The 16,403-nt window shown below is 48.4% G+C and overlaps 1 protein-coding gene across 1 annotated transcript in view; it reads left to right on the top strand.

Moving 5' to 3' along the window:
- Positions 1 to 16,403, top strand: part of LOC140411508 (dynein axonemal heavy chain 8-like) — a 2,059,122-nt gene that overhangs the window by 1,593,552 nt on the left and 449,167 nt on the right. Inside the window, exons 65-69 of the mRNA XM_072500594.1 lie at positions 577 to 695; positions 3,137 to 3,240; positions 6,498 to 6,674; positions 8,020 to 8,187; positions 11,051 to 11,266. Of these exons, the coding sequence (XP_072356695.1) occupies positions 577 to 695; positions 3,137 to 3,240; positions 6,498 to 6,674; positions 8,020 to 8,187; positions 11,051 to 11,266 (784 nt within the window). The remainder of the gene's footprint in view (positions 1 to 576; positions 696 to 3,136; positions 3,241 to 6,497; positions 6,675 to 8,019; positions 8,188 to 11,050; positions 11,267 to 16,403) is intronic.

The following is a 16,403-nucleotide window of genomic DNA, read 5'->3' as shown; positions in this document are numbered from 1 at the left end:
TGTGCCCACCCCAGTCCAACGCCAGCATCGCCACATCATGGCTAAAAGAATATGGTTACCGGAGGTACTTGTGGCGTTTCATTTATATAGTTCTGATTTGATTTTGATTTGATTTGATTTATTGTCACACGTACCGAAGTACAGTGAAAAGTATTTTTCTGCAGCCAAGGGAACGTACACAGTACGTACATAGTAGACAAAGAAAGAATAATCGACAGAATACATTGACAAATGTTACATCAACAAACAGTTATTGGTTACAATGCGGAACAAGGGGCCAAACAAAGCAAATACATGAGCAAGTGCAGCATAAGACGTCGTGAATAGTGTTCTAACAGGGAACAGATCAGTCCGAGGGGGAGTCGTTGAGGAGTCTGTGGGGAAGAAGCTGTTCCTATGTCTGGATGTGTGGACCTTCAGACTTCTGTATCTTCTGCCTGATGGAAGGGTCTGGAAGACGGCAAAGCCCTGGGTGGGAGGGGTGTCTGATCCTACTCATAAATGTTTTATTATTTTTGAAATCTGTTGTACATAATCTTTAAAATAATTAAAATAATTTTTGTGCCTACTTTTCAGATATCGGCGAAGAACACATATAACCCCCAAATCTTATCTTGCCTTTATAAACAGCTACAAATCTATTTACACAGAGAAACATGTCAACATCAATGACCTCGCAGAGCACATGCAAATGGGTAGGTACATTTCCGTGGAAAAATCGGAACGTTTGTGGAGCTGTGCCATCTGAACAAGAAAGATTGTTGGCCAGTATGTGTAAATGCTCCTGATTTCTTCTGGGATGTGGGTGGCGGAGACAAAGATGCATTTCATTTCCCCTGAGAAGATGGTGGTGGCCTTCTTGAATTATAGCAATTTTGTGTCTGTTAATATTCCGTTTGTGTGTGTGTATATGTATTCTCATTTAAAATTGAAAAACATTGTTGTTCGCAACACATTATTTAGGGTTGGGTTCAGAGTGAACCACATTACTATGGGTCTGGAAACACAAACTCACAGGGAAGCAGTGGCGTTGGGTAATGTTACTGGACCAATAATACAGAAGACCACTCTCTGGGAACACAATTCTAATCCCATAATGGCAATTGATGGAATTTGAATTTAATTCATAAATCTGGAATCTGAACCTTCGGCACGATTTAACAGGATAAAACAGTCCTATTTTGGGCACAAATAACAGGCTGTTTCTCGGAACCTGCAGCGCCAAGAATGACCCCGCTAACAATCCAAAGAGCTCCTACAAATACATAAAGGGCAAAAGAGTAACTCAGGAGGGAGTAGGGCCTCATAAGGATCTACAAGGTCATCTGTGTACGGATCCACAAGAGATGAGTGAGATCCTAAATGAATATTTCTCATCGGTATTTATTGTTGAGAAACAGTAAGAAGTCTTACAACATCAGGTTAAAGTCCAACAGGTTTATTTGGAATCACTAGCTTTCAGAGCACAGCTCCTTCATTAGGTGAGTGATGATACAAAACTGGCGCCAAACCTGGAGCGCTTTAGCAACTGTGGAGGGGCTAGCACTGGCACCACGTGGAACACAAGCGATTCCAATGAAAAACTGTGTGGGATTCTCCGGATCCGTGAATGATACTCGGGAGGCTGACAAGCTGCAGCTGCATATACACATTACATTCTCCACACACACTCATCCCAGCCAATAAGATGGCACTGGTTGTGCTGGAGTGCGCCTATACAGCTGATGGGTCAGCTGGGGCCGGAGGGCACCTAGGGGTGTGGCCTGGTGGGGGTGGGGGGGGGCATGTGACCTGTGGCCCTAAGTTCGCGGTGGGCAGTCAGCGGCATGCACAGCTGCATGGCTGCCTTGCCGGCTGCAGCAATGGTTTCCCATGCCCAGACACCATGTGGGGCATGGTGGGGCATTGCCGTGCGGCAATGTGTTAAAATGTGCCCCCCACCAGTTGCACAAGAGCTCCCGAACATGACAGTTGAATGTTTATGGTATTCCCATTGACACACATGTAGTGTGTACTTTAACCTGAGTCATTTCGAAGCTGTTAATATTTTCAAGACTAGTGCCTCATCTGTACACGTATTAACTTTTTACTTATACTTTCTCACACCATTCTGCACTGATTCCAGAATCAGGCCAGAAAATGGCCTGTAGAATTCCCTGCCCAGTGAAGCAGTTGAGGCTTGTTTTTAAGGTAAAGATAGATAGATTTTTAACAGTAAATGAATTAAGGGTTATGGTGAGCAGGTTGGTAAGTGGAGCTGAGTCCACAAAAGGATCAGCCTGGGCAGCACCGGTGGCACAAGTGGTTAGCACGGTTGCCTCACAGCGCTGAGATACCAGGTTCCATCCCGGGTCTGGGTCACTGTCTGTGTGGAGTTTGCACATTCTCCCCGTGTTTGCGTGGTTTTCGCCCCCACAACCCAAAAGATGTGCAGGGTAGGTGGATTGGCCACGCTAAATTGCCCTTTAATTGGAAGAAATGAATTGGATACTCTAAATTTATTTTAAAAAAGGATCAGCCATGATCTTATTGAATGGCGCAGCAGGCTCGAGGGGCCAGATTGCCTACTCCTGCTCCTAGTTCTTATGTTCTTATGGAGAAGAACAAATGAATCAAACCTCTATGATAGCGGGCAGCATGGTAGCACAAGTGGATAGCACTGTGGCTTCACAGCGCCAGGGTCTCAGGTTCGATTCCCCACTGGGTCACCGTGCATAGTCTGCACGTTCTCCCTGTGTCTGCGTGGGTTTCCTCCGGGTGCTCGGGTTTCCTCCCATAGTCGAAAGACGTGCAGGTTAGGTGGATTGGCCATGATAAATTGCCCTTAGTGACCAAAAAGGTTAGGAGGGGTTATTGGGTTACGGGAATAGGGTGGAAGTTAGGACTTAAGTGGGTCGGTGCAGACTCGATGGGCCGAATGGCCTCCTTCTGCACTGTATGTTCTATGTTCTATCTATGACATTGAAGTGGAAGACTGTTTTAAGGTTACCTCAATGTAACCAACTCTGCTTTCTAGTATTGTCAGTGTAATGTCAAAGGTATTTCAATAGCAAAAATTAATTTCGGTAAGCAAATGCAAAAAAAATGGAACTTCTGTATGGTACTTCAGTTTTTAACAAGATGGAATACATTGCAGGTCTTTCCAAGCTCATGGAGGCAACTGAATCAGTAGCTCATCTCGCATACCAACTAGCAGGGAAAGAAAAGGAACTGGCAGTGGCATCACGTAATGCTGATAAGGTTTGTATGAAATTCACTTTCAAAATTATCTTTTACTAAAACAAGCTAGTATAGTCAACTCGAGGTAGCCAATTCCAGGCAGCTCATTGGATCATCTGCAAATAAGGGGCGAAATTCTCCCCCAACGGCGGGATGCCCGCCGACTGGCGCCAAAGCCGGCGCAAATCAGACGGGCATCGCGCCGGCAAAAAGGTGCGGACGTCTCCGCATCTTTGGCGACCTAGCCCCAACATTGAGGGATTTCCGCCCCGCCAGCTGGCGAAAATGGCGTTTGTTGCCCCGCCAGCTGGCGCGGAAATGCGGCGCATGCGCGGGAGCGTCAGCGGCCGCTGTCAGTTTCCCCGCGCATGCGCGGGAGCGTCAGCGGCCGCCGAAAGTTTCCCGCGCATGCGCAGTGGGGAGAGTCTCTTCCGCCTCCGCCATGGTGGAGGCCGTAGCGGAGGCGGAAGGGAAAGAGTGCCCCCACGGCACAGGCCCACCCGCGGATCGGTGGGCCCCGATCGCGGGCCAGGCCACCGTGGGGGCACCCCCCGGGGTCAGATCGCCCCGCGCCCCCCCCCAGGACCCCGGAGCCCGCCCACGCTGCCTGGTCCCGCCGGTAAATACCAGGTTTGATTTACGTCGGCGGGACAGGCAATTCCTGGGCGGGACTTCGGCCCATCCGGGCCGGAGAATCCAGCGGGGGGTCCCGCCAACCGGCGCGGCTGGATTCCCGCCCCCGCCCAATCTCCGGGAGCGGAGACTTCGGCGGGGGCGGGATTCACGGCGGCCAACGGCCATTCTCCGACCCGGCGGGGGGTCGGAGAATGACGCCCAAGGTGTCTGAGACCTTTCAGTAAGGATTGAAGGAATAATTGCTAAATTTGCTGACTATACAAAGATAGATCAGAAGGTAAATTGTGAAGAGGACACAAGGAGGCAACAAAGGGACATAGGCAGGCTAAGTAAGCAAACAAAGACCTGACAAATGGAGATGAATGTGAGCAAATGGGAAATTGTCCATTTTGGCAGGAAGAATAAAAAAGAAGCATCATACCTAATTGGTGAGAGAATGCAGCTCTTTGAGATTCAGAGTGAGCTGGGTTTCCTAGTGCATAAATCACTAAAGGCTACAGCAAGTAATTAAAAAAGCAAATACAAGATTATTGTGAGAGGAATTGAATACAAAAGTATGGAGGTTATGCTTCAGTTGTACAAGACCACATCTGGAATGTACAGTATTGTTCTCCTTGTTTAAGGGAGGGTGTAAATGTATTGAAATCAGTTCAGAGAAGGTTTACTGGACTGATACCTGGAATGGGTGGGTTATCTCATGAGAAACTTTGGAGAGGTTAGGCTTGCACCCACTAGAGTTTCGGAGAGTAAGAGGCGACTTCATTGAAACTATTAAGATTCTGAGGGGCCTTGATAGGGTGGACGTGGAGAGGATGTTTCATCTTGTGAGAGAACTAGCGCTCACTGTTTAAAAATAAAGGGCTGTTTATTTAAGACAGAGATGAAGGGAATTCTTTTCTCTCATAGGAGTCTCTGGAACCCTCTTCTTTAAAAGGCAGTGGAAGCAGTCTTTAAATATTTTAAGGCAGAGCTAGATACATTATTGCTAAGCAAAGGAGTGAAAGGTTATCATGGGCATGTAGGAGTGTGGAGTTGTGATTACAATCAAATCAGCCATGATCTTATTGAATGGTGGAGAAGACTTGATGGGCTGAGTGGCCTATTCCTACCCTTAATTGGTATGTTTGTATGTCTGTTCATATGTTCCAACTGAGAACCATGTCAGAAATAGACACCGAACATGATTTTTGAAGAAATAGCCAAGTCATAGTCAGCGGCAGTGATTTCCTTCCAATTATGGATGATGGCTGAGCTCCTGATGGTGGAGAGCCAGTAGGAACTGCAGTCTAGCAAGGCAAATAAGAGAGGTGCAATTTTAACACCTCTTATAAATGTTTCAAAAAGAAATGGCCACATTTCCAAGACTCCTTTGAGCAGAGGAAATATCTCCACAAGTTGACCCGTAGATATGGATACTGTGGGGGTATACGGCATCCCCAAATTAACCCGGAAGTGCTACTTCCCTGCTCTGGCACCTGGTGAACAAGGCCTAGATTTTCACTGGGTTGACTCCGGAGCCCTTAAAGAATGGCAGGCAAGCCCTGATTCCAGTCTTCCCAAATCCATTCCCAGGCTCTCTAATATTCGGGAGCGCCTTTAAATGGTGCGGGCTGCTTCCTGTCAGAAGCCCACATTCAGCATTCACAACCTGGCTGGCTCCATTGCAGATAGGTATATCCTATTCCTCTGCCATTTTCATGAAGTCATGCAGGTTTTTTAAATGTTATGGTTCACGGCCCCTCAGAGGATTTGTAAACTCCAATATGCATGAAGGAACCTTCTAAAGCTAAAATTCCCCCATGCTCAGTTACACAGTCCTCCCACCCCCTATGCCCCATGAAATGAAAATGGAATGAAAATCACTTACTGTCGCAAGTAGGCTTCAAATGAAGTTACTGTGAAAAGCACCACATTCCGGCACCTGTTCGGGGAGGCTGGTACGGGAATTGAACCCGCGCTGCTGGTCTTGGTCTGCTTTACAAGCCAGCTATTTAGCCCACTGTGCTAAACCAGCCACATGGCAAGTTCTTCGCTTTCACCCACCCTATCAAGCTCCTTATGTTTTCCATGGCAAGGTCTACCCTCCCACCCACCCCCTACAACACCTCAGGTTCCCTATGCCAAGCTGTGGCTCTTCCATGTCCATTGACCAACTGTACACTTTCCCGGACCAATGAACACCACAGTATATAGTGGCAGATGTAAAAAAAAAACTTTGAAAAAATGTAAACTTTGATAACTTTCTCACAAACCTTTGAAACCATTTACCTTCTGAAATTCACCACAGAGACTCATCTTTCAATCAAGCAATGTTTCTTCTGGAAAGCGGTTGTTCTCAACAGCCAATAATTGATGATAACACCTCTTCCCCACAGGAATGATTGACTGATTGATAACTCTAGCCTACACCCCATTCCTGGCAATGAAGATCAAACCTTTACGGGCAGTTTCTTGTGAAGCAGGTGGTCCGAGCTCGGAATATTCCCACCTTCCGCTTTCGATGATGAAAATTCAGGCCATTGCACAGGTGCTGCCAGATGCACTGAGTATTTCCAGCAGCTTCGCTTTTACTTCCGATTTCCAGCAGCGAGAGTATTTTGCTTGAGCTTTAGCAGCTATTACTTCCTCGCTATATGTTGCAGGTTCTCGGAGAGGTGACAGTGAGTGCGCAAGCAGCAGAGGTGGTTAAGAATGAAGTCATGATAGTGAAAGACAAGGCCCAGAAAATTGTCGATGAAATCGAAGCGGATAAAAATATTGCAGAGGGTAAACTGATAGCTGCAAAACCAGCACTAGAAGCTGCAGAGGCAGCTCTGAATGTGAGTACCTTGTTTACTTGATACAGGACTAACTTTAGAATCAATCTAATAGACTGAGAGAATGATTGAATAGTTAGATCAGCCCACTGTGTGCCTGCTGCCTCTCCAGAGCACTTTAGCTAGTCACAGTACCACCCCCACCAACCTCTCCCCACCAGTTTTCCCATAATCCTGCATTTATTCCTAATCAAATAATCATCTAATTTCCTTTAGAAAGCCAAGATTGTATTTCTCTCCATTCCACTCTCAGGCTGTCCATTCCACAGTCTACTCACTCAATACATAAATATGCTCTTCCTTACTTCCTTTTCGGTCCTTTGCCATTCTTCTTAAATCCATGGTTTCTGGCTTTCAACTCTTCCATCCATGGGGATAGTTTCTCTCTATCTACTCGGTCCAGACACCTCATCATTTTGAAGAGCTCTCTGAAATCTCCTCTCAGCTTTCCCTCTCTTTAAGCTCTCAGCTTCAGCACGCTACCCTCATAAATAAAGTCTCTTATTCCTTTACCATTCCTATAATTTTTTGCTCCATCCTCTCCAATGCCTTTGCATTCTTCCCGAAGTGGGGTACCCATACCTGGATGCAGTGGTCCAGTTGAGACTAGACCAATGCTTTCTAAAGGTTCACTATAACGTCTTTGCTTTTGTACTCTCTGCTGCTATATATAAATACCATTATCCCAAAAAACATTATTGACCACTTTGCCAACTTGTCCTCCATGTAGACATGTATCCCAAGAACCCTCTGCTACTGTACCCATTATAGAATTGTACCTTTTATTTTATATTGTGTCTTCTTACCAGCGCAGGCTTGGAGGGCCGAAGGGCCTGTTCCTGTGCTATACTGTTCTTTGTTCTTGTTCTTCCTATCAAAATCTATCAATTCACACTTCTCTGCCATGATCGGGAGTGATTTTCCACCCTTGTTTTCGGAAGACGAAAATGGTGGAGGATGAGTCGAGCAGGAGTCAGCTTTTACGCCAGCGGGATTTCCCCCTTCGATTGTCCCTGACCCCTGCCAGGGACGTATTGGGGTTCCTGCCATGCAATAACATTTCTGTCTATCCTCATCTATTCAGGTGCTTTGTAACAATACTGATAGCAAGCTGCTCAAGCAACACACATGACTCCATTGAAAACAGTGAGGGCTGTGACTTCCCTAAATCCACAGCCACATAGTCCAGAGTAACCAGAACACCAACAGTCATGCTGTATTCTGAAATCAAAAGATTCTTTTTTGATTGAAATAAAACTTGATCATATGCCAGTTTGTGTTGGGCAGCAGTTGAATAATGCAACAAATGCCTGTATTTAATTTGATCACATTATCTTTGTCTTTTCAGACAATCAAACCTGCCGATATTTCCACTGTGCGTAAATTAGCCAAACCACCTCACCTGATTATGAGGATTCTCGACTGTGCGCTCATTCTCTTCCAAAAAAAAATGGATTCAGTCACCATGGACCCAGAAAGACCCTGTCTCAAGCCATCCTGGGGTGAATCTTTGAAGGTGACTCATTATTATAATCCTGTGATGTTTTGACAGGCTAAGAGTAAGCACTTATCTTAAAAAAAATAACTCCTGCTAGTTGTGTCATTCAGAAGAATGTGGTTCCTTCTTCCTTCCCAACACCCTTGCATCCTGTATGAGATGCAAGTATCAGTCAGGTTCCAATCTCAGTGGCAAATGTCTCCACCTAACGATTACTGATAAATAATTCATTAAATTGTACATGATTAATATCCGTTTATATGATTTTTGTCAGGAGTTTTGTTGACTGAAAATTCTGAAGAGGGTAAATGACCTCTTGATTCCCAAAGTCTGTGCACAATCTGCAAGGAACAAATCAGGAGTGTGATGGAATACTTTCCCCTTGCCGGTTGAGTTCAGCTTCAACAATACTCAAGAGGCTTGACAACTTCCAGGACAATGCAGCCCACTTGATTGGTATCTCTTCCACAAATATTTTTACTCCCTTCACCAATGGCGCACAGTGGTAGCCGTGTGTATCATGTACAAGATGCACGGCAGGAGCTCACCAACGTTCCTTTTACAATGCCTTCCAAACCCACAACCACTACCATTTAGAAAGAGAAGGGAAACAGAAATAGCAGAATATCAACACCTGGAGATTCCCCTCCAAGCCACTCACAATCTTGACTTGGAAAAACATTTTTGTTCCTTCACTATTGCTAGGACCAAATTCTGGAACTCTCTGCCTATCAGCACTGTGAGTGTATCTACACCATGTGCATTCTACTGGTTCAAGAAGGAAGCTCACTACCACCTTTTCAAGGGGCAATTAAGGATGGACAATGAATGCTGGCTAGACGGCGACGCGCACATTCCTTGAATGAATATTTCAAAAATTGCCTCCTGAGGCAGAGAGTTCGAAATTCACAGAGCACTTTGAGAGAAAAATTCTCCTAATTTCTATCCTAAAAGGGTGTCCCCTAATTTTAAAACAGTGCTCCTTGTTTCTGAACTCATCTACAAGAGGAAAGATCCTTTGCACGTCCACCTTGTCAAGACCATTCAGGGTCTTATATAGTTCAGTTAGATTACCACTCACTCTTCTACATTCCAATGGAAACAAGCCCAGTTTGTCCAACCTATCCTCAAGACAACCCATTCATTCAGGTATCGATGCTGTATGTGGTTCTATTGGTTTCAACAAAAATGAATACTTGATCCTGTGAAAAATATGCAGCCAACGTATTGGTGTGACTGTTGTGAAGAGATATTGTGTTTTACTATATCTAGGCCTATATTTATTAATATATTTGGGCAGCACGGTAGCACAAGTGGGTAGCACTGTGGCTTCACAGCGCCAGGGTCCCAGGTTCAATTCCTCGCTGGGTCACTGTCTGTGCGGAGTCTGCACGTTCTCCTCGTCTCTGCGTGGGTTTCCTCCGGTTCCTCCGGTTTCCTCCCACAGTCCAAAGACGTGCATGTTAGGTGGATTGGCCATGATAAATTGCCCTTTGTGACCAAAAAGGTTAGGAGGGGTTATTGGGTTAAGGGGATAGCATGGAAGTGAAGGCTTAAGTGGGTCAGTCCAGACTCGATGGGATGAATGGCCTCCTTCTGCCCTGTATGTTCTATGTTATGTACTGTGGTATTCTGTAAAGCAGAATTGCAGGGGCTGTGTGTATATCGATGTGAGGGGAGGGGCATATAACTAATTTAATTATGCTGGGGACTGGGTGTCTACAAAGTCGAGGACATCAAAGGGGTTAGGTATGAAAGGGTTAGGTTTGCACTGAGTGGGGCCAAGTTCCATGTTCTACAAATAAACCCAACATGGGTGGAAATTTGCATCAGTGTAGATTTGGATTTTTAGCTGTAGAATATCAAATGGGGGTAAGGAGTTTACAAATATAAAAGTGCATAAATAAATAAAACAAAGTTTTACATTTTATTTTACCCGAAAGTGGTGGCCATAAGGAGAACATGAAAGATGTTTATATAGTGGGAATGGTAGGATGAGGACAATGGCAAAATATGGCAGAGCAAAACTATTTTTGAAGAAACATTTGAAGTTGCGCTAAGTGTGGCCATGTAAGACCTACTGAAGAGAATGCTGTGTGCTGAGACAGAACTGTGAAGAAGTGAAGTGAGCAGCCTTCAGCTACTCCACAAAAGTGTCTGGTTGTTTCAGAAAGCAGGGTTTCGGTTTAATGTCTTGAATTTCGATAGACGAGAGGGAGAGAAAGAGAGAAGTCCTAGGAAACACCTTCCCTACATCAACAGTAGGTTGTGCTTTGTGGTAATATTACTACATAATTATGGATTAAATATTATTAAGGACTGTTACTTAAAGGGGTGTTTATATGTGAGTCAAGTAAGAGCATTTTGGGGAAATGCTCTGGAAGACTAATTTTAATTGTGTAAATGTAACCTTGTGTGTTTAAGTTTTCTTTTCATTTCCTAATGTTATAATTTTAAAATTTAAAATCTCCAAACCTGTTGGTGGAATTTTTGGTTCCTGGCTTCAGTGCACATATTTTCTTATGGTAAAATACAAATAGAAAACAGTTGTGATCACTGGTCAAGTTTCCCTTTTTGGGATTTAACTCACATGGGATTTGTCATCTGCCGGATCACGGCACTGGCGAAGACCAATTTCACCACCAATGTTTAACATTTTTGATTAATCATACATTACAGGTGTATAGAAAGATAAAAACTATGACCACTTATCACTGACTAATTTGAATCCAGTCATAAATTTAATTTAATAATAATTTCCTTTGAAAAAAGTTCAGAAATGTTGTACTTTTTTGTTGCTTTTTCTGTTTCCATGCATAAAAACAATTTAGGAGCACAGGAATGACAAAATAACACTTGTTTTTTGTCACTTCTTTTGCAGTTATTGAGTGGCACTGGTTTTCTCCAGGCCCTGCAGCAGTTTCCAAAGGACACCATCAATGAGGAAACAGTAGAAATTCTCCAGCCATATTTCACTATGGAGGATTATACATATGACAATGCTAAGAAAGTCTGTGGCAATGTTGCTGGTTTGTTATCCTGGACTCAAGCTATGGCTTCCTTCTTTTCCATCAACAAAGAGGTTCTGCCTCTAAAGGTAATACTGATTTAGAAGAATATTTAAATCAACAGCATTTCACACATATAAGTGCATAAATCTTTCAGTATTATGGATTTTCTGTTTGAATTTTTCCATATTTGAAGAAATTTAAATGAAAATAGAAATATTAATTTTATTTTCAAACAAATGCCTCAACAAATTCCTTATTTAACTCTTGGTTCTGGTTGGAATTACAATGATTTCATGGATTTGTGAGGGCCTTGAAGAGTCCAATACGAGTTTGTGAGTCAAACAAAACGTAACTGTGTAAACACGAATATTTATACAGCGCCAGTACTTTGCTACTGGTCTCCCTAGCCAGTACCTAGCTGGCAGTCTCTATTTATACAGAGAAAAGGTGAATGTTTGCCTTGCCTCCTTATCGAGGGAGCTCATAGTCTCCAAGATCCACAGAGTAACCAATTGCCCCTACCCAATAGAATCTCTGCAGGTTCCAACACATGGGGGGCGTCATTCTCCGACCCCCAGAGGGTCGGAGAATGGCCGTTGGCCGCCGTGAATCCCGCCCCCGCCGGTTGCCGAAGTCTCCGAAGGGAGAATAGTCGGCGGGGCATTAATGGCGCCGCTGACGTCGGAGAATGGCACGGGTCTGCGCAAGGCAGCCGATTTTGGGCCTGCCGATATTCTCCCTTCCGGATGGGCCGAAGTCCCGTCGACGTGATGACCGTTCACGTCGACGTAAATTAAACCTCCTTTTCATCGGCGTGACCCTGTGCTCCAGGTTCACGCCGACCAGCGTGGAGGTGAGTGACGGCCTCGGGGGTTGGCCGCTGGGCAGGCGGTGGCGTGGCCGCAGTCTGAATGTGTGAGGATAGGTGTGTCTCGGGTTGTGTGTGTGTGTGTGCGGCGGGGGGGGGGGGGTGGTTAGAGTGGGCTGGGCTCCGGGGGAGTGCCGGGAGGGGGGTCCGTGCCGGGGAGGAGGATGGGGGGTCCGTGCCGGGGAGGAGGTTGGGGTCCGTGCCGGGGAGGGGGATGGGGGGGGGCCATGCCGGGGAGGGGGATGGGGGGGTCCGTGCCGGTGAGGGGGATTGGAGGGGGGTCCGTGCAGGGGAGGGGGATGGGGGGTCCGTGCCGGGGAGGGGGATGGGGGGGGTCCGTGCCGGGGAGGAGGATGGGGGGTCCGTGCTGGGGAGGGGGAGGGGGGGTCCGTGCCGGGGAGGGGGATGGGGGGGTCCGTGCCGGGGAGGGGGATGGGGGTCCGTGCCGGGGAGGGGGATGGGGGGGTCCGTGCGAGGAGGGGGGTGGGGGGTCTGAGCCGAGAAGGAGGATGGGGGGGTCCGTGCCGGGGAGGGGGGTGGTGGGGGGGTCCGTGCCGGGGAGGGGGATGGGGGGGGGTCCGTGCCGGGGAGGGGGATGGGGGCGGGGGCCGTGCCGGGGAGGGGGATGGGGGGGTCCTTGCCGGGGAGGAGGATGGGGGGGCCCGTGCCGGGGAGGGGGATGGGGGGGGCAAGTGAGTTGGTCCACCTGGCCAGGTGCCAGCCTCCAACAGTTGGAACAATGCGGTCCATGCCACCTGGCTGGGGGGAAGGAGGGGATATGGGCAATGATGACATGTCGTCGTTCCCCCCGCCCCACCAGGCCGTCATGTTTTCTGATCATCCAGTGATGTTGGCCGCCGTGGCGGCAGCCGCTAATGTCCATGTTGCCCTGGATGAGGAGGAGGAGCGTGCCAGAGAGGCGGCGCAGGCTGCCGCAGAGGGGCAGGCGGCAGCCGCCCAGGCTGGAGGGACACCTGACCGACAGGATGAGGAGGGGGAGGAGGACGTCGCGGCCCCACGGCAACGGAGGCACCCGAGGGCGCCCCGTGTGTACTGACCCCGGCAGTCATACCAGGACCTCACGGACCGGGAATGCAGGAGGAGACTCCGGATGAGGCGGGAAACCGTGGCACACATCTGCCACCTGCTGGCACACCTGTCACCGCGTGGCACTGGCGGGGGGCACCCTCTCCCCATGTCCGTCAAGGTTACGGTTGCCCTGAACTTTTATGCAACGGGGTCATTCCAGGCACCGAGTGGGGACCTGTCCGGCATATCGCAGACATCGTTGCATCGGTGCATCCGGGCAGTGACAGATGCCCTATATGCCATGGCGCACCGCTACATCCGCTTCCCTGTGGACCGGGCCAGCCAAGATGCCCGGGCCGTGGGCTTCTCTGCCGTGGCCTGGTTCCCCATGGTCCAGGGCGCGATCGATGGGATGCACGTCGCCGTGTGGCCACCTGCAGATAACAGGGCCGTGTTCACCAATAGGAAGGGGACCTATTCGATGAACATACAGGTGGTCTGCGACCACCGCATGATGATCCTGCAAGTCTGCGCCCGTTACCCAGGCAGTGTACACGACTCATACGTGTTGTCGCGGTCATCCATCCCCGGCATGTACGAGGGACGCCATCCCCGGCTGAGGGGCTGGTTGCTGGGCGACAGGGGCTAACCATTGCGATCGTGGCTGATGACGCCTGTACGGAGGCCACGCAATGAGGCGGAGAACCGCTACAATGATGCCCATGTAGCGACAAGGGGAGTGATAGAGTGGTGCTTTGGCGTGCTGAAGATGGTTTCAGGTGCCTGGACCTCTCTGGGGGCGCCCTCCAGTATCGGTCAGATAGGGTCGGCCGCATCATTGTGGTGTGCTGCGTCCTGCACAACATAGCCCAACAGAGGGGCGATGTGCCGCAAGCAGAGGAGGGCGGAGTGGAGGAGCAGCAGGAAGAGGCCCAGTCCTCCCCAGATGAGGGGGATGGGGGTAATGGTCAGGGCAGACGGGGTAGACACAGGCGGGTGGCTGTCCACCGTTACCGGCTGGCCCAGCGGGCACGGGACAGACTGATAGCCACCCGCTTCACTGACTAGATGGGCGTGGGAATCGGGTAGTATGGCCACAGACCGCACACCATGGCAACAGCCGACCAACCACACCCCCCCACCCATCCACCCACCCAGCACCCTCACCCCCTCCCCAACCCCACCCACCCCACCCGCATGCACACCACCCCCCCCATTGCCGATCCACCTGCGGCACAACGGCCGGGCTCACACAGTCGCGGGTGGACACGTGTCTATTGCAGGCCATGGAGAATGATGACAACCCGCCCTGAGGTGAGCTCCTGGAAGAACTTGTTGTCGAAGGTGAAGACGTTGTGATCCAGAATGAAGCGGATGAGTTGCAGAATTGCGTCTGGAGATTGGCAGTTGTCGGTGTTGAGTACTTCGTTGAGTACAATCTCCAGACGCAATTCTGCAACTCATCCGCTTCATTCTGGATCACAACGTCTTCACCTTCGACAACAAGTTCTTCATCCAGACGCACGGAACAGCCATGGGGACCAAATTCGCACCCCAATACGCCAACATCTTCATGCACAAGTTTGAACAGGACCTACTCACCGCACAGGACCTTCAACCGACGTTATACACCAGATACATCGATGACATTTTTTTCCTTTGGACCCACGGCAAAGAATCACTGAAACGACTACACGATGACATTAATAAGTTCCATCCAACCATCAGACTCACCATGGACTACTCTCCAAAATCAGTTGCATTCTTGGACACACTCGTCTCCATCAAGGACGGTCACCTCAGCACTTCGCTTTACCGCAAACCCACGGATAACCTCATGATGCTCCACTTCTCCAGCTTCCACCCTAAACACATTAAAGAAGCCATCCCCTATGGACAAGCGCTCCGTATACACAGGATCTGCTCAGACGAGGAGGAGCGTAACAGACATCTACAGACGTTGAAAGATGCCCTCGTACGAACGGGATATGGCACTCGACTCATCGATCGACAGTTCCAACGCGCCACAGCGAAAAACCGGACCGACCTCCTCAGAAGACAAACATGGGACACAACCGACAGAATACCCTTCGTCGTCCAGTACTTCCCCGGAGCGGAGAAACTACGTCATCTTCTTCACAGCCTTCAACACGTCATTGATGACGATGAACATCTTGCCAAGGTCATCCCCACACCCCCACTACTTGCCTTCAAACAACCGCACAACCTCAAACGAACCATTGTTTGCAGCAAACTACCCAGTCTTCAGAACAGTGACCACGACACCACACAACCCTGTCATGGCAATCTCTGCAAGACATGCCAGATCATTGACATGGATACCACTATTACACGTGAGAACACCACCCACCAGGTACGCGGTACATACTCGTGCGACTCGGCCAACGTTGTCTACCTCATACGCTGCAGGAAAGGATGTCCCGAAGCGTGGTACATTGGCGAGACCATGCAGACGCTGCGACAACGAATGAACGGACATCGCGCAACAATCACCAGGCAGGAATGTTCCCTTCCAGTCGGGGAACACTTCAGCAGTCAAGTGCATTCAGCCTCTGATCTCCGGGTAAGCGTTCTCCAAGGCGGCCTTCAGGACCCGCGACAACGCAGAATCGCCGAGCAGAAACTTATAGCCAAGTTCCGCACACATGAGTGCGGCCTCAACCGGGACCTGGGATTCATGTTGCATTACATTCACCCCCCACCATCTGGCCTGCAAAATCCTACCAACTGTCCTGGCTTGATACAATTCACACCTCTTTAACCTGGGGTTACCCCATCTCTGGATCTGTAAAGATTTAATCACCTGCTAATGCTTGCATTCCTAGCATTGTTTGGCATCTTTGAATTTGTCTATATATGTGTTTCTGGAACAGACCTCTGCATTCACCTGAGGAAGGAGCAGCGCTCCGAAAGCTAGTGACATCAAAACAAACCTGTTGGACTTTAACCTGGTGTTGTAAGACTTTGTACTGTGCTCACCCCAGTCCAATGCCGGCATCTCCACATCGTGTCTATTCTCATAATAGAAGAAATCAAAAACACAATTCAGAGCATTTCAGATAGAATCAGGGAATTTATTGATGAACTAATCATGACGCAGTACAATACAAAAAGAGGCAATTTGCTCCATCAGGTTTATGGCAGTTCTTTTGAAGAGCAATCTAGTTAGTCCCAATACCCTGCTTCTCCCCCATATTCTCATATTTCTCTCCTTCAAATATTTCTCCAATTCCTTTTTGACAGCTTTGAATTAATATTGATCATCCTATGAGACGGTGCATCTAAAATCATCATCACCTGTAATA

Source organism: Scyliorhinus torazame, chromosome 4, assembly GCF_047496885.1.
Source record: "Scyliorhinus torazame isolate Kashiwa2021f chromosome 4, sScyTor2.1, whole genome shotgun sequence".
Taxonomy (NCBI): Eukaryota; Metazoa; Chordata; class Chondrichthyes; order Carcharhiniformes; family Scyliorhinidae; genus Scyliorhinus; species Scyliorhinus torazame.
This window is presented reverse-complemented; position numbering and strand designations above follow the sequence as displayed.